Here is an 18,247-nt window from a genome sequence, read left to right as displayed (position 1 = left end):
ACCCTTGCTCCTGGCTCCGCCCCCAAAGTCCCCAGATATTTCTTGAATTGGACTTGGCAACCCTAGTTGGTAGTGTGGTCCAGCCACTGCAAGGACAACAAACCTGGAGAAGGGGGTGGGCTTCTACTCTGGAATACTCATCTCCCCTCACTCTACAGCTCTCAGCTTTCTGGACTCTTATGATTAGGACAAAGCTTACTCGGGGCTTTGCAAATGAAGGCCATGACAACTGTTGGTCAAACCTAAAGTGGGGTGGGAAATGGAACCCTACACTGACCCTGGTGCTTATCAGTACTCCTGAGCTTCCAACGGTGACAGCTGCTGTGGTAGCCATGGAAAACTTTCATTTGAACGAGGGCAGCCAGTAAGCCGACTAACTTTACAATTCTATGCAGCTATTCCATTCTAAACCCATAGAAATCAATGGGCTTAGACTGGACTAACTGCATAGGTTTGCATTGTACTGCAGTTTCTCCATTATCGAACAGCCCCAATGTGATTTCCAATTTAATCTCCTTTTACATTTTTCATATTCCAACCGAGACTGAGACCATTATTTTTGTTTTAATGCATGGGAAATTGTTGGCTTCAAAGCACACGCATGCACAAACAGTAACGTTTAAAATTTACCCCGGAACACTGCAAATATCTCCTCGTTCTGAAAGTCATCTAACTGAACACGTCACGCATCTATATTAATATTCATCGACACACTGATGACGGCAAATGCCATTTTTAAATTTCCAAATACAAATAAAACATCTTTGCAACGCAACTTTTAAATGACTGGAAGTCGAAGGGTCATGTGTACTCCAGTCGAACAATCGAAAATATCTCCAATAGAATTTTCTCTTCCATTCGGCGGGGACGTTTCTCAGCCTAAAGAAAGGGAAGGACTCGACTTCCCAGCATTACCTAGGACTCCACGCGGGTCATAAATTCGACTCTTGCTTTTCTTATAAGAAAAAGTACTCGGTGTTCCGCAGTCCTGGTGCCAAAGTCTCTCCTTTGGACTCCAGCCCCCATCAGTCCTCATGACTCGCTTCTGAGCCTCCTTGGAGTTCCTCTCTTCCCCCCACCCCGTCCCGTTGCTTTAGCTCTCGCGAGATTTGTATGCTGAGGCCGGCGGGCGGAGGGAGCTGTGGGAGGAGGGAGGGGGTGGGCCCTGGCGCTTGGTGGTGGCGGCCGCCATTTTGCTGCGGCGGGTCGGGTCTGCCACGGCGGGGCCTGGTTAGGGATCAGCATCCGGGTGGGAGGGGTCGGCGAGGTCCTGAGTAGGACCGGCAGAGACCACGCAAGGGGAAAGGCCGGACAGGGGCAGCCTGGGGGCTACGGATGGCGGTGGATTCTATCCGGCCGAGGCGGCGGCGCTGGGGCTGAGGCGGCGGCAGGAGAAGGCGGGGCAGGAGGCGCCTCCCCTCACTCCTCCCCCCTCCCACCCAGGTAAGATGGCGGACCGGCCGGGCCTTTGCTCTTTTCGCTCACACCCACTTAGCTGGAAGGGTACGGTACTCCGCTTCGAGCCGGGAAGGAAAAGTGAGAAAACGAGTAGAGAAGCCGCGCGTGCGCCCCGGAGACAGGAGCCGCCGTCGTGCGCGCGCGCTCCCTGTTTCTCTTCTCTACCTCCCCCCCTCCCGTTTTCTTTTCCCTCCCCCGCCTGTAGAGGGCGCGGGGCTGGAGTGTGGTGCGGGCGGGAAGTAAGAGAACAAGCCAGTGTCAGGGCGCGCGCGCTTGTCCAAGCAACTGCCGGCCAACGCTGGCCTGGCGCGAGCTGCTCCTCTCGCGCCCCTGCCCGCGCTTTCCTCGCGCGCGCCACGAAACCGTCCGGCCAACCAACTGCTGCGTTCCAGTCTGTGGATGGGGGAGGGGCGAGCCGGGAAGCTTAAGGGGAAGGGGCTAGGGAGGGAAGGGCGCATGGGGGAAAGTGGAGTTGGGGGGAACAGGGCGGGGCAAAGGGTCAAGGGGGGAACGAGGGGGAGGGTGACAAAGGGGCTGCGGGGAAGGGGGAAACCAAAAGGCGTCGAATTTATGTTGGGGAACTGGGATCAGAAGGGTCGTTTCTCAGGGACACGAAGAACGAGGCAAAGACGATCTGTTTAGCAGGCGAGAGGACAAAAAGAACAAGCGCCATAGGAAAGGTGGCTGGAGAAGTTGCAAAGCCTTGGGGTGGGGAAATTGTTGGGGTGTCCAAGGGCATTAGGGTTGGATTGGTTTTTTTGGGGGGGGGGGGAAACGGAAGAATTTTATTTACTTAAGGTTGTCACATGGTATAGAAAGTTTGGAATAACGTGGTCAGTAATAAAAAAAAAGTTCTGAAGTCATGGAGTCTAACGAACAGCAGGTAGGACCCCAAGATGGTGGCGGTACAGATGAGGGAGAAATGAAGCGAGATACCTTGATGGAAAAACCCACAAGCGAAGTGATAAAGGAGGTGGGTGAGGAGACACCAGTGTTTCATCCCAAAGAAACAGAGGACTTGGTGGGGTCAAACAAGGATATAGCTGGAAGCTTGGCGGAAGTTGCTCAGAGGGTGGTTGAGGAAGTGACCAAAGGAGTGATGGCATTAGGTATAGTTTGGGGAAAGGAAGAACCGAGTCGAGGGAAAGCAGAAGAGCTGGGGAGACCAATTCATGAAGACCTCAAAAATGTTGAAGAGGAAAGCAAAACAGAGATGTTGGAGGGAGTAGAACACGAGGGAAAGCTTGCCATTTTGAATCTAGATCAGAGTGATGGTATTTCATCAGTGCTGGATCAGGTGGTTACCCAAATGTCTGTGCAAATGGAAGAGAAGGGAGTGACTGAAGGGGATGAAGTGAGTAAAAAGGAGGCTGAGGAATTGTCAAGACCAGATCACGAGGAAGCAGGAAAGTTAGTGAAATTGGATGGTGCAGATGCTGAAGAAAGGAGCACAGAAGGTGATCAACAAAAGGCATTCATGAGACTTGATGAGAGAGAGGTTGAAGACATAACTGGCAGGGTGGATGTAGTACCTGCAATGGAGAAAGTTGAGGAGGATCTCGGACCAGATCGGAGGAAGCCAGAGGCAGTGAGTGGAGAAAAAGCTGTTGAATCAGCTATGACTCTGGGAGATGTTGATAACTTGGTAGGCTTAAGTGAGAGGGACACTGAAAAAGTAGCAGGGTGGGAAGAGAATGCAGACCATGCTGTAGACCTGGCGGAAATTGAGGTGATGCCAGGAACCGATCAGAAAGAGGCAGAGGATGTGATTGTAATTCAAGATGTCACACCAGCTGAGGGTCAGAGGGATACCAAGGAATTGGTGGAACCAGTTCAGGAAGAGATTAATGTGTTGACTGGAGAAGACCTTAGGATGTCAACTGTGGACCAAGGAGAAGCTGGGGTGTTGGGACCAGGTCAGGAGGGACCTGAGAAAGCAAGTGAAAGGGGAGAGAAGGATGCAGTTTCTACATTGAATCAGGCAGCTACAGACAAGGTGCCAGAAGTTGATCAGGGAGAGGTGGAAAGAGTTGAGACATTAACAGTGGCCGAGGGCTTCCTTGGGGGACCTGATGGAACAGTGGAGGAGGAGAAACTCAAAGAGGATGTGACACCAGCAGATGAAATAGGAATTGAGGGAGTCCCAGGAACTGCTCCAGAAGCAGTCAAGGAGGCAATTGCAGAGAGAGATGAAACGTTAGTGGTGACTGAGAATTTGCTGGAGGACAGTCAGGGAGAGGATGAAGTGACTGCAGAGAAGGATGTAATACCTGCCTTGGACAAGGGGGAAGTGTCAGGAGCAGAAGAGGCAGAGGGGACGCATGGAGAAGGAGATGTAACAGCAGGATTGAGCCAGGAGGAAGCTAAGGGATTGACTGGAAAGGAAGATGTAGTACCAGTAGTGGGTATGGGGGAGGTTGCAACAATGGATATGGAGAAAACTGAGGACTTGTTGGGGCCCAGTGAAAGAGAGGTCAAGGAAATACCTGTAGAAGATAATATAGTACCAATATTAGATTATAGGAAGGCTAAGGAATTGGTAGAGGTGGCTCAGAAAGAGACAGAGCGGGTGAGCACAATGGAAGAAATGGCACTTACAGTGTCTGAGGATTTGTTAGCAGCAAGTTTGAAAAAAATTGCAGAGGTGGCTGGAAAGGAGATGATACCAGTGGCGGATCAGGCCGTGTTTGGAGAAGAGGCAGAGTGGGTGAGCAGAGGAAGAGAGACAGAATCAACAGTAAGTCTTGGGGAGGCAGGAGTGGTGGTAAAAATGCAAGAGACATCAGGTACACGTCTGCAGGAAATACCTGGACAGTATGGGATCGTGGAGGCTACAGCAGTTGAAAAGACATTGGTTTTGGATGAGGAGAATGTGGAAGGTTTAACAGGATCAGAGGGAGAAGAAGCTGAAGAGCAAATAGGACCTTGGAAGGAAATTGAAGATGCAGATCTGGACAAGGCTGAGGATGTGGTGGAACCAGAGCAGGAGGAGACACTGGAGGTTGCAGGTGTGGCTGAAGAGGTATTACATGACTATACAGGGGATGCTATGGAAATAACAACAGTGGCTCAGGAAGAAGCATTAGTGTTGGGCCCAGAATTAGAAAAGAAGATGACAGAACAGGAGATGACTGGGGTGGAAACTGAGGAGGCAGTATCTGGATTGTCTCAGGAAAGAGCTGAGAAGATGACTAAACTAAGTATAGAAGAAGCAGCTGTGTTGGCTAGAGTAAGCTGGACTGCAGCAGATAAGGGTTTGGATCAAGGGAAAGTAGAATCAGAATTACTACGACCAAGCTTGAGGGTACCTGAAGAACTGGATAGATCGGCCTCAGCGTTGTCATCTCATTTGTCACGGATCACTGACACTGCAAGACCGGATCAACATCACAGAGGTCGAGGGAGAAGAATTCTGGGGTTGGCAGGACTGCGGCAAGGGCCAGGAGTGATCTCACATTGTGGGATGACACGGTCAGCAGGAGTTGTCCATGGGGTACTGGCACACAGGGCTCCGGGATTAATTATAACCAGCTTAACTGCACAGGCTCAAACTGAGCAGACAAGATTGACAAAACATGATCATAAGCAGCTGGAAATGAGGGCTATAGAAAAGAGAGGGACGAGATCAGCTGAACAGGTGCGTGTTGGGATCAGAGCAAAGGTGGATAGAAATATAGTTCTCATTGGCCACAGAACTGGAAGAGAAGGAATGTCATGTTTCTCAGAGGAGAGGCAGTTCTGGGCAAAGAGTCAGCAGGTGCCTTTTTTTGAGGAGACAGGAGGGATGTCTGATCAGAAACAAATAGATGCACTAAAGCAGGAACAGGAAATTACAAAGTCGGAGATGCTAGGAAAAGATACTAGTGGCTTAGCAGGCCCGCAGCATCTAGAAGAAGTGCAATTACCACAACTTGGTGGGCTGCTGACCCGAAGTTATGAAATGCCAAGACCCAGTTCTGGATGGACTGCAAGATTAGGGGAAGGTCATGGGCTTTCTTTAGGGCCATTGCGGGCAAAAATGAAAGGAGAGTATGACCTGATGGTTATAGGTAGGGGTACAACCAGGTCTGCAGGACACACACCTGAACCACCAAGATTTACAACAAGAAGCAGGGTGTTGAGGCTTGCAAGCAGATCAGCAGATGTGCATTGGATAAAAGAGGTACTGGGATCAGAACGGGCACCATCTCCATCCTCTGTAGCAGGTCTTGGCTCAGCAGCAGAAGAGAGTCCTGATCTCCTAAGAAGGAAGCAGCAATTGAAAGATTGGCGTGATGGAGTGATGGGTATAGCAATCAGAAGATATAAAGCAATGAGGCTGGCAATGTGGGGTGAAGGCCCAAAAGGTTTGCAGGTGAAGGGAGTGAAGTTGTCTGAGAGCTTGGAAAGAGTTCAGGACAGTGTCATTCTGGGACAGATCGAGAACAAAAGACTGAAGATGGGGCAGCGTGTGAAGAGTGCACATATACCAACATTGGCAGTGGAAGGAGAGGTGTTGAGTGATGTGTTTGCAGAGGGTATAGGGTTGGCCAGCTCAGAACAGAGACATGGAATTTCTAGGTAGCTAGATTAGGAACTGGGGGGAAGGTATAGTGGGTTGGACAATATGAGGTTAAGAGCTGCAGCAGTGTAAGAAAATAGGAGCAAACGGCCTCAAGTCGAGAATAGGAAAGCACAAAATAAAACAGATCTAATAGAAAAAGATAGCAATAGAATTGAGTTGTAGGACTGAATGGGTTTGTAAAATCAAGCAGATAAAGGAAACTGTACTCCAGACAATGGGATCAGGATAATGGACAGAATATTGACACTTCTGGAGTCAGAGTGGCTGCATTGTAAAGGTGAGGTAGGCCACGGAACAGACACTGAGAATATTTGGAATTATGGCTTCCTGGGATCAATATGAACAGTAGGATATCATGCAGATGCCCCAGCATCCTCAAGGGGACTGAGGGATTTGTTCTGTTTGTTTTGCTACCCAGCACCCCAAACAGGTTCTTGCCTCTTCTCATAGGCATGGATTTGGTAGCTGGTGCTACAGTAAAACTCTTCACTGCAACCCGCAGCCAGGCTATCCCCATGCTGTCTGCGTTACAATCATGGAGAGACAGTTGTTTTGGCCAACCTTTTGGTTAAAGACATTGAGGATCGGGGGGGGGGGGACGGACAACGATGGAGAGCTAAAGGGATGGATACTTGTACAGGTGTGACAGAAAAGTTGTTAGCAGTCCTGGAATTAGACTCTTACCTTGTTTACAGGAGTAGTCTTCCCCAGGAAAGCGAAACCCTGGAAGTGGAGCCTGACAAGGAAGAGGAGTTCTCAGCTCACAAAGGTACTGATGGAGGTGAATACATATGGGGAAATATCTTTTACAGAGGAAGGCTGAAGAGAAAATTTGGGGGTGTTTTTCTGAAACTGAATTTACATTGAGTTCATCCCCAAGGTGGTTTTTCACCCTATAATTTCAGTGATCATTGATGAGTCTGAATTTATAATGTGATTTGACAGCCACATGCAACCTTTTTTTGATTGCTGAGGTGTGTTACTCCATAGGCAGGAATATGTGTACGTGTCATATCTGACAAATCCATGGTTGTTACTGTAGGGGGGGAAATGGAAAAACTTTGCAGTTAAGCATTAGGGATGGGCACACATACCCCCTCCAAAAATGGACTACAGATGTTTGAGGTCTGTGGGGTTTATGGACCCCCAGACCACAAACCTCCACATTTAACGGATTGGGTCTGTGGCATGCAAGTGAGGGCCATTTAGTGACTTCACCCACTTCCAGTTCCCTTCTGGGTGAACCAGAAGTGGATGAACTCGCCACTTGATCTTCAGTCACATGCTTCTGGTTTTTGCAAGCCCCACTGACAGAGGCCTTACAAATCGATGCCCATTTTGGCAGGATGGCATGGACTGGGCTCATGCACTGCAAACTGTACCCTGGTCTGTAGAAAAATTAGGTCTGTGGCCCAGTCCATCCCCATCAAGCACTATACTTTCTAAATAAATGTCCTTGTTTGCCCTTGTTAACATTCACTGTATTTTTGTGACTGTGAAGTTGGGGTTATTGGGTTTTCAAGTGCAAACTTTATAAAGAAAGATTAAAATTGTGTTCCGTTTTGGGATGACAAATAGAAAGTCTGTTTCTTGCATTCTTGGTGGTGATGTTTGAAAACAAAGTACTAGAGAAGCATTCAAGCTAACTTTGTGGCAGAGATTCCTGAACATGTAAATGTACCAACTCTCAAACTTTCTGCTCTGTTTTGCCAGAGAATCTGTTATAGCAGCAGCCATCAATGTGCCTGTGGGTACCACTGTGCTAGCCCAAACCTTTTTTGTTGCCTACCAAGTGTTTTTAGAAAGTGGGCATGCTAGGTGGAGTTTTTCCCGACAAAGTTTCTGATTGGCCATTAGAGATTTGATCAGCTGTGCAGATTTTTAAAAGCTTCCCTGTTGCTTCCACATGATGCCCTGATCCCTCCCATTCATTTTCACTCCCAAAATGGCTCATAGTGGACTGCTGTAGATGTCTGATTGTTGGCCATCTTGTTTGGAAAAACCTTGTATTTCCCAGACTGAGCTTTGTTGGTTTAAAGAGAATGTATTCAATCAACACAGTAGATGTGGTAATATCTACTTCTATTGTTCATGCCAGTTCATATAAGCAATAAATGTTGCATGTGTGGGTCAAAAGGAAATCCAGAAACAAGTCATGCAGTACTTTTTATGCGGACCAGGGCTTTTTTTGAGCAGGAATGCACAGGAACGCAGTTCTGGCTGGCTTGGTGTCAGGGGTGTGGCGTAATATGTTAATACGTTTGTGCTGAGCTTCTACAAAAGCTCTGTGTGAAACAATGGTAATATCAGGTTGTGTGGCCTAATATGCAGATGAGTTCCTGCTGGTCTTTTTCTACAAAAAAAAGTCTTGATGAGGACTAACTATGGTAGCAAAGCTATATACAAGCTTTCAGTTCTTCAGAATTCTTTGCCAGAGTAGATGTTTTTAAAAAAACCCAACCTCAAATAGTTGCTGTTAATGTTTCAGACCTTGGTCTTTATCTTTATTTGTTGCAGTCATGGATCAGCCAAGATTGACACACAAAGTCGTCAGCACACCTACATATAATAAATTTTCAAAGCCACATAACAGATTGATTTCAATAGTACAAGCATAATTAATAAAAAGACTTAACCACCTGCTTTGTTGTTGAACATTACTTAAGCACATAATTTGATCACCTTGAAGGTGGTCCTGTTAAAATAATCTGAAAGGATCATAAAGCCTGTTTACTTCATCTTTTGTAAAATGTCCTGCAGGCTTGACTAGATTTGATGGCGGCAGGCAGAGCTGGCATTAGTTTCTATCTTCTGGCTTTCAGGGAAGAAGGAAAATAGCAACCAGTTGACAAAAGATGGGTAGTTGATCAGATGACTGCAACACCATATAGAACGCATAGATCCCTTCAGAAGTCAAGAGCAGAGTAACAACTTGGTATTCATTATATTAACAAAAGTGAAGACTGAGATGATGCTGTAGGTAAACGGTTAGCAGAAACTAAAATGGGTAGCACTTGAATCTGACTACTTAGTAATTCAGATTTCTGATTTAATTGCAGAACAGTTATTCTTGTATTTTTGGCTCATGCTAGGAACTGTATTCAAACAAGCACAGTATTTTGATCTTCATGCTAATTCAGGAGCTGTAATGTAACAGGTGCTGCAATTATATTTTGTTCTGCTGGCTTATAGATAGTTTTTCATGCTATGATTTATGTGCTTTAACCAACCCTCTTTTGTCTTAAACACTTACTCTGTTAGCTATTGGAGTATGATACACACTCAACTAAGAAGTTATTCCAGAACATAACAAACAAAAGTACAAATCCAACACAAGAGTTATTGGGATCAGTAGCATCCCATATACCAACCCTTCTAAGGTTACCCAGCTCAGTTTGCAGAATGTCTGCAGTAGAGAGCTTAGAAACTACTGTTTAGCTGTGCATTCTTGCTGACCATACATCATTATGGGGGATAAGAAATGGCTGGAGGGCATTTAAGTGTCATTAAACAAAATTAACTTGCAAGGCCAATCTAGTTTGGAGGAATAGTAAGAACTCATTGTGCAGAGTTTTGCACAGTCTGTTCTTCATAGAAATCCCTTCAGAGAGGCCTCTTTTTGACACCACTTCGCAGGGGTTTTTGTTTGTTTGTTTGTTTTTGAGTATTGAAATTTTTGTGCCAGAAAAAGGTTAACTGCTGGGTAAAGAGTACAAAGCTAATTCATTTTATTTTTTTGTTCCCATCCCCTTTTACATGAAATTGGGGAGAAGGTATGATAAACCACGGGCACATGCCATTGTTCTTGAAGAATGCTTATTTAGTGGCACAGGTTTGGTAACTATTTGTTACACCATGAGTAATTTATCTTCTTCAGTAACATTTTCTTGCCTGTTTTTGAGAGGCAGAGTTTTTATTTAAGATCTCTTAAACCTTGCTTTGATTGCTGTGTGATTGGCATTGCTTTTTGAATTTCTTCAGATACTTCTGAAACAGGCAGTCCCGAGCGCAGGCTGGGCTGCCAGGGAACCCAGGAGCTGGACGGCTCGTCCCAGTGGCTGGCTGACCAGAATGAGGCCGGTTCCCAGCATGCACTGGAGGAGGACACAAGCACTACAACCACAAACGAAGCTGTTGGGACGAGAGGCAAAGAGCAAGAGAGAATTAAAATGCAGAACAGCCCTACCCAACAGCACCATGCGCTGCATGCACAGGTAGAGTTGGAGGTGAGGGTGATCCCTGTGCCAGGCCCTGTGATTTGGATGACCAATTTGCAGGGACTGGTAGTTTGATGGGGACCTTTAAAGTGGATTTTTAAAAATTTCACAAACAAAAAGCAAAGTGACTTTTTGATTGTTTTATATGATATATTGGAGTCATTTGCTGTGAGGAGAAGGGTTAAAGGATATTCTCTGATATCCCACTCCAGTATGCTCTTAGAACAGTTATGTTCCTCTGGAATGTAAAGTTGCTGTATTAATCCCTTGGTCTTTTCTGTTCTCCTGCTGGTACTACAGATTGCATCAGACAGAATGACGGGCAGTAACCCAGTATCACCAGCCTCTTCAGGCTCACCTGCCTCAAGTGGCAGCATTTCACCACCACATCTCACCCACGACTCCTCTCTGGATAGTCACCTGGGCTTTGATGGTACTAAGACACAGAACAGAGCCCTGGTATCACCTGGGATGTACACCTCTGCTGACCCAGCAAGCATGTGGGACAAGACACATGCTGAGATCGCTGAGCAGGCCAAGCACGTAAGTGACACGTGGTCCAGAACTTACCAGTTCCCCTCTTCCATCTTAGCTTAGGCATTAATACCTGAGATCCAAGCTAATGGCTTGTGCATTGCATCCTTTTGCACTGCAGTACAAAGAGAGGAAATGTTTGAGCTAATTAACCTTAGCACTGTATTTCAGGAAGCAGAGATTGAGAACCGCATTGCTGAAATGAAAAAGGAGGGTTTCTGGTCCCTGAAAAGGCTGTCCAAGGTGCCCGAGCCAGCCCGTCCCAAAGTGCACTGGGATTATCTCTGTGAGGAAATGCAGTGGCTGTCTGCTGACTTTGCCCAAGAGCGCCGCTGGAAGAGGGGAGTTGCAAGAAAGGCGAGTACCATCTTTTTGCTGGAACCATCCACCAATCTCCATCATTATTGTCCCTTCTCCTTCAGTCAGTTTTTTATTTATATATTACAAGCCCTAGACTTGTTAGAGGTAAATGCCATTGCATGGGACAGCCTTGGAGCTTCTGCTGGACTTGAAAGCTTGCCCTGCCAATCCTCTTTGTCAGTTAATATTTAATAATGATGCTAGTTTTGTAGCTTCTAAATTGGTTTCTATAACTATAGAAGGTGATGTAACGTGTGTCCCTAAGAATTGTCATCCTTTTGTGAGTTAAAGATTTTCCCTACAATCCTGGTATCGAGGTTATCTGTGTTGAGTTGTGGCCACCTGTGCATCACTCCCTCTCTTCTTTGTGTGTAGGTTGTGCGGATGGTGATTAGACATCATGAAGAGCAGAAGCAGAAAGAGGAACGCGCCAAACGGGAGGAACAGGCCAAATTGCGCCGCATTGCCTCGTCAATCGCCAAAGAGGTCAAGCAGTTCTGGAGCAATGTAGAGAAGGTACCTGTCTTGCCAAATTAAGACACTGTACTCATGTGAGTTGTCTTTTTTGCAGAGTACAGGAATCAGCCCTTCAGTTGTCATTGTGTGTGCTGTAATCTAACCTGTCTAATGAAGAAAAAGAAGGAACATGCTTGGGAGGAGAGATTGTATGTCAAAGACTACGCCAAAGTTGAATATATAAAGTGTTGGGGGGTTTATTGGCATAGGAGGGTTAAATAAGTTTCACATCTGCTGTGGAAAGGATAATTGTATGTGAGTGATGTTGCTAAAGACTTAGAATCTGTGGTGGGCTTTGAGTAACTTTAGCCAGCATTCTGAGAACAAGTTCTGTAGCTGCCTTTGTACTTCAGATGAACTCTTGTTACCCTTTCTCAGGTTGTTCAATTTAAACAGCAGTCACGTCTGGAGGAGAAGCGGAAAAAAGCCCTGGACCTGCAGCTGGACTTCATAGTAGGCCAGACAGAGAAGTACTCGGACCTGCTGACCCAGAGCCTCAATGAGACCCTTCCAGTTACCAGTAAGACCAGCAGCTCCCATGCTGGCTCTACTGCCTCTAGCCCACCACCTCCCAGTCAACTTATTGAGGATGAAGGTCAGCACTTTAGGAGTCCCCAGCTTGGTACTCTGAATCTGTCAATCCTCAATCTGCTCGGATTTCACTGAAGACTACGAGTATAGCGTATATTCCATAGTGTGTCTTCTACTGTCCAGGCTTCATTTCTGTTAGATATAAATTTTACTGGGAAACTTCCATGCCTATTACCTACCTATGTGCTGCCAAATCTGAGGCAAAACTGTAGTCTCTGCCCTCTTTTACATAGAGATTGTCACCCCAGGGTGGTTGCATCTGACCATTCCCTCCCTTCTTTGGCAGATGGCGATTTCCAACCCCATGAAGAATCAGATGATGAGGAGACAATTGAGGTGGAGGAGCAGCAAGAAGGGAATGACTCAGAGACTCAGCAAAGGGAGATTGAACTACTGAAGCAAGAGGGTGAACTGCCTCTGGAGGAACTACTGCAATCGCTGCCTCCCCAGATCCTGGAGAACTCCTTCAGTACATCCCCTTGTGCCTCCAGCTCTGACAATGAGGAAGAAGAGGATAGTGAAGAGGAAGAAGAGCAGGAAGAAAAAGACATCTCCAAGAATCTAAAGGTGTGTTGCTGGTTTACGGGCAGGTCTTTGGTTAGAAAACTTGAGGCAGTGCATTTAGATTCTGTTGCTTAGCAAATCTGGTCACTGGATTTTAGAAGTTGTACTTCCGCAGGTATCTGCAGAATTTATTTATCAGTGAGTGCTCACACTACCCTCTGTTCTACTGCTATCCTTAGCTGGTTCTTCCCTACCTAGGCTCAAGGCTGATCTGCCACATGGATGGTCTGCCCGTGCAGTGCCAAAGGCTTCCCATCATGGACTGTCTTCTTACATCTCTTCCCTTCCTATATTCACAGGAAAAAACAAAGCCTGTTGCTCAGAGGAATAAAAACCCTTGGAAGCCTGATGAGGAAGATGAGGAGTTCACTGCCAATGAAGATGAAGGTGAGCATGTTGTGGTTAGGCCTGGATTCGAGTGACTGTGAGGAGAATCAAGGTTGATTGAAAACTGGAGCCCTCTCATGTAGTAACCCAGATAATCCTTCCCACAGCTGAAGATGAAGAAGAGACAATAGATGCAGAAGAAAGGCTGGAAGGGAATGTGGATCATAGCAAAGAGCTGGATGACCTGGCCAAGGAAGGTTCGGAGGCAGATTGTGCATTGGGGGAGGGGGGGAGATTATGGCAAATTGGGGTCTGGATTTGCGCTCCGTGGGCCCTGAAAACAATTAGTCCTATTACTGAATTGTGTTTCCGAATGTCTGCTAGGTCTGTGGACCCTCGTTCCCAGAATTTCTGCTCTTAAAGGGACATAGGGCCAGGGTAAGCACCTGCCCCACCTTAGTACTATATCTCTTGGAATACCCCCCAAAACTTCTCCAGTAGCTCTGGAGGCTTTAATGTTTGACATGAATCCTGCTTATTGGTCAGTTTAGTTGGGCCTGTATTGGTGGCTTCATTCATTTTTATCTGTACCTGAAACTATAAGAAAAGGAAAAGTACTATAGTGATCTAAAAATGGATTTATTTGAACTGATGGGTAGGGTGGGCTCATTAAGGACTTTAAAAGAATCAGGTGGCAGATTTTTAGCTAGTGCTTAAGAAGAATTTCTCTGCTTCTGTCTGCTATTGAGGCCTCTCCATGATGGCTGTGATATAGAATCAGAGGAATGCTTCAACACAAATAGGATGTTGTCAGCACTGAGGAAAAAGAACTCATCAGAGCATGTGGGCATAAAGTAACATCTTCTTTATCTGTGGCAGGTGAGCTGCCCATGGAAGAGTTGCTGCAGAAATATGCTGGTGCCTATGCCTCAGACTTTGAAATGGAGGAGTCAGATGCTTCATCTGGAGCTTCAGAGCCTAGCACCTCAGAGTATGAAGAGGAGTCAGAAGAAGAGGACACCAGTAGCCAGTCAGGTATGAGGAGAGGGGAAAGTCTTCTGTTAACAGTGGTTGAATTAATATTGCAATATAATGCAATTCTGTTTCAAGATCATGTTCATAACTTCTTGAAAGATGCTATCCCCAAGTAATAATCAGACATTGGTTTGTGAAGACATGTTTGCTCCAAGAACAAATATATGTATTGCACTTTTTTTGGTGGAAACTGAAATGTGTTGTGCATTTGCGTTTTGATGAGCCTGGAATTTAAGGTTGCCAAAAAGTGGGATGTATGTACATGGGAGCAAGGAATATCCAGAGGAAGTATAAGTTCTATTTCTAAGGGACGTGTGGGTGTATTACCTACTGGTACAAATCAGATTGTTTGCAAAGTGTTTTCTTTGTGTTGGGAAGTGTAAATTATTTCAGATGTGTGTAATCAACTTAGAACTATGGCATCCTTATTACAGTACTTGTACTCTTTTGGTGTATGCAGACATTAATGGAGTTGTGTGCCACAAATCTTGACAGCAATCTTTTGGTTTCCCTACCATCTCTCTGGTTTCCCCACAGACAGGTTTGGTGAAGATGATTTTCTTGTTTTAATATTGCCTGTGTTCTTGCCTGTATCCTGCTAGTTGACGTATGGGGAAAGGATTGTAGGCTGGAGGAAAGGAAGTGTAGGAATTGCACACACACACACACACACACACCGGCTTATGATGGTACTATGCGGATTTGCATTTTGATGAGCCTGGAATTTAAGGTTGCCTAAAAGTGGGATGTATGTACATGGGAACAAGGCTCATATCCAGAGAAAATATAAGTTTATTTTTTATTTATTTATTCATTCCGGGATTTATATCCCGCCCTTCCCACGAGTGGCTAAGGGCGGCTTACAACAAAAGTTCTATTTCTAAGAGACGTGTGTGTGTATTAGCTATGGGTACAAATCAGATTGCAAAGTTGCAGTTTTGTCCTATGAATCCAGAAGCCCCTAATTTAAAAATGATCAGAAGAGGCCACACAGAAGTCACACAGAGATGGAATCCAATTATGCTTTTTGTCCTCACGTTGAGGGGTTTCTTCCAGATTCCACTGAAGAAGTGGGGAGTGAAAGTGAAGAGGAGGTTGCTGTTGAGGAGGAGGCTTCAGCGAGTCAGGAGGAGGACTTTGGTGTTGAGTACCTGCTGAAGCAAGATGAGGATTGTGAAGGTGAGGGAGAAAATGACTCGGCTCCAACTCCAGGGCCCAAGAAGGAAATCACGGACATCGCAGCAGCCGCAGAGAGCCTGCAGCCCAAAGGCTACACCCTGGCTACTACGCAGGTGAGTAATAAGGAAATGGGTTGAGACTGGGGGGGGAGGAGGCAAAACCAGCAAACATTATTACTTTTCTCCCATTATGCAGGTGAAGACGCCCATTCCTTATCTGCTGCGAGGAACTCTGCGGGAATATCAGCACATTGGACTGGACTGGTTGGTTACCATGTATGAGAAGAAACTCAACGGTATTCTGGCTGATGAGATGGGGCTTGGCAAAACAATCCAGACTATCTCCCTGCTGGCGCACCTGGCCTGTGAAAAGGGTGGGTAAGGGACTTTGTGGGGGAAGAGGGAGGACAGTAGAAGAAAGGATGGAGCTGATGACATCTTAAACAACATCTACGTGGAGTGCTAAAGTCTGGACCCTAGTGTGCACTGTCTTACTTTGTGGTAGCCAGGATGGCATTTGGGGAGTGTGTGGGCTGCAGAGAGCAAGTTCTTGAGTAATCCTTTAGTACTAAATTTGTTCATTGACTTGTATGTGAGTGAGGCACAGAGGCGGTCTGTAGAGGCATGTAATCTATCTTCTTCGTGGTCTCTGTGCAGTCCCACACATGGGTTTTCCCGTCAGGACGAACCCTACCTCGGAGATTTTAAAAGCTAGCCTAGGCGTTATTTTTGGCGCGCACTCCCTTTCGCTCTGGGGAGCAGGCATCCACTGCGCATGCCTGGAGCGAGAGGGAGGCGCCCCACCCACTCAGTTTCTTTCCAACCGCCGCCCGGGATAGTCTTACCTCGCTGCGCTCCTCGTTTACCTCAGACATCTAGCCTTCGTTTTTTTCTCTTTTCATATCGCTATTCCGTCTCAAATTCTTCTTCTTACTATATTTTTCCTTAAAAAAAAAAAAAATAGTTCTACCCTTCTTTTTACCTCAGACCTCCTTTCTCCTTCCCCCCCCCCTCCCCCGGGCGTATGGAAGGAAGGAACAGTAAAATAACCTTTAAAAGGTGTTCGCGCTGCAGAGCGAAATTTCCTACTTCAGACGGGCACTCGCTTTGTTTGTTTTGCCTGGGAGATACTCACAAAGTGGACACTTGTGCGCATTGCCTTCAATTCGGCAAACAGGCGCGGAAAAATAGGGCCGCTAGACTACAAAGCCACCTCATTGCGTCTGCGCTTCGCCCTGAGATGTCGCAATCATCTTCTACAAGTAAGTCGCCTCCCCTTCTGTCTCCTCAAGGGGACGGCGCAACGTCGGCAGCTTCAATGGCCGTTGTCCCTAGCAAGCATAAGTCCGGCGACGCCGCTAAGACAGGCGACGGCATGAAATCGTCAGAATCAACAGCCGCTCCTACTAAAATGAAGAGCGGGAAGCATACTAAGAAGTCCCATGACCCTAAGCATAAGCATTCCGATTAGAAGGATCCGAAGGACTCGAGGAAAACTACCGACTCGACAAAGCACCCCGACCCGAAGAATCCGAAGGAGTCGAAGAAGACTTCCGACTCGACCAACCCTACGGATCAACACGCGAAGGTCCATCAGCCTGACGGCAAGCAATGTGATCCAATAGCGCATGGATCCATTGCCCATGAATCCGTTCTGGTGCCTCTGAACCCGACACCACCTCGGCAGCAGGAAGAAGTTATACCGATCCCTTCCAGATCTCCTTCTCTCCACGATTCCAACCAAGAGCCACTGACTGAAGAAGTCAGGGACCCGATGCAGTGGACCCGAAAACATCTCGACCCCAGATTCTTCTCTGATATGTCGAATCCAAAACATCTCGACTCCAGATTCTTTTCTGATATGTCGAATCCGACTCAGCAGTATCTACAGCACCGCCGTTACTCCGAACCTCGTCGGTTTCAACACAGGTCTCCTAGTATCAGCAGCCGATACCATCGTACCGGAGTTCCAGAGAGATCTCCAAGCAGGGGGAGGGATCGCTACCGTTACGACCCGAGATCTCGGTCTCCATCTATGTCCCCCAGACGACGTTACTATCGTTCGAGATCTCCATCTATGGACTACCACCAATGTTGCGGATACCATCACTCTCGGTACCGTTCAGAACACCATAGCGACCGATCGAAGGAGACAACCCCTGTTCAACGGGTTAAACACTCATCGGATCCAACGTCTCCGACTCCCTCCGCTTCGACTTCCAAGCCGGGGCCGAAGCCGGGTCCGAAGCAACAAAGCCCAATCAGACCTGACCCGGAGCTACCCGCACCGGACAACTCAGATGCTGAAACCGAAGCAGAATCCTCGGAGTCGATACACTCGATGTCTCCTCCTGGATCCCCTGCCTCGGATATTGCCAAACCCGCGGATTTGTCACCTTCCGAAGGGGCCAAGACACACCTGGACTTGATTGCCAACATGGCCTCTGCGCTTAACGTTACCCTTACCTCAGATGCACCCAAGGTAACAGACGTGGTACACGACTTGGTGCACTCAGATTTACCTGCTGGTTCCTTTCTGCCGATGTTACCGGTACACTTAGAAGCCATCAAAGAAGCTTGGGACAACCCAGCATCTATTCCCCCAACTTCAAAACGAATTGAATCCCTTTACAGGATCCAAGCAACGGAGTCGAAATTTTTATTCAGCCATCCGGCCCCGAACTCTCTGATAGTTCATTCTTCCTCTAAATCTAAGCAAACCCGCCACCCTGTACCTCCTGAGAAGGAAGGCAGGAAATTAGACACCCTAGGAAGGAAAATGTATTCAATTTCTACGGCAAATGCCAAAATCAACAATTATTTAGCATACTTTGCCGCGTATTCCCACAATATTTCCTCCCAACTAAATATGCTAGTCTCTGCCCTGCCTGAACCTTCCCAGA

The 18,247-nt window shown here is 46.8% G+C and overlaps 2 protein-coding genes across 3 annotated transcripts in view; both read left to right on the top strand.

Annotated features, from left to right (window-relative positions):
- The first annotated feature begins 1,151 nt into the window (after positions 1–1,151).
- Positions 1,152–11,384, top strand: LOC132583314 (helicase SRCAP-like). Its single transcript, XM_060254977.1, has 6 exons — positions 1,152–1,443; positions 6,718–6,791; positions 10,004–10,248; positions 10,540–10,782; positions 10,945–11,130; positions 11,373–11,384. Exons 3-6 carry the CDS (start codon positions 10,192–10,194, stop codon positions 11,382–11,384), a joined length of 498 nt encoding a protein of 165 aa, XP_060110960.1. The 5' UTR covers positions 1,152–1,443; positions 6,718–6,791; positions 10,004–10,191.
- Positions 11,385–11,512: 128 nt separating this feature from the next.
- The window catches only part of SRCAP (Snf2 related CREBBP activator protein), a 32,584-nt gene continuing 25,849 nt past the window's right edge, over positions 11,513–18,247 (top strand). Inside the window, exons 1-8 of one of the 2 annotated variants that reach the window (XM_060256608.1) lie at positions 11,513–11,649; positions 12,028–12,244; positions 12,527–12,807; positions 13,104–13,191; positions 13,299–13,388; positions 14,011–14,166; positions 15,223–15,458; positions 15,541–15,718. In XM_060256608.1, coding sequence (XP_060112591.1) covers positions 11,518–11,649; positions 12,028–12,244; positions 12,527–12,807; positions 13,104–13,191; positions 13,299–13,388; positions 14,011–14,166; positions 15,223–15,458; positions 15,541–15,718 — 1,378 coding nt within the window. In that variant the 5' untranslated portion in view covers positions 11,513–11,517. Of the gene's footprint in view, positions 11,650–12,027; positions 12,245–12,526; positions 12,808–13,103; positions 13,192–13,298; positions 13,389–13,515; positions 13,570–14,010; positions 14,167–15,222; positions 15,459–15,540; positions 15,719–18,247 lie in introns of those variants that run through there. The other variant, XM_060256609.1, reaches the window with a different exon arrangement.

This window comes from Heteronotia binoei, chromosome 15 (genome assembly GCF_032191835.1).
Source record: "Heteronotia binoei isolate CCM8104 ecotype False Entrance Well chromosome 15, APGP_CSIRO_Hbin_v1, whole genome shotgun sequence".
NCBI classification, from domain to species: domain Eukaryota; kingdom Metazoa; phylum Chordata; class Lepidosauria; order Squamata; family Gekkonidae; genus Heteronotia; species Heteronotia binoei.
The sequence above is the reverse complement of the archived record's forward strand: the minus strand, read 5'-3'. Positions and strand labels throughout refer to the sequence as shown.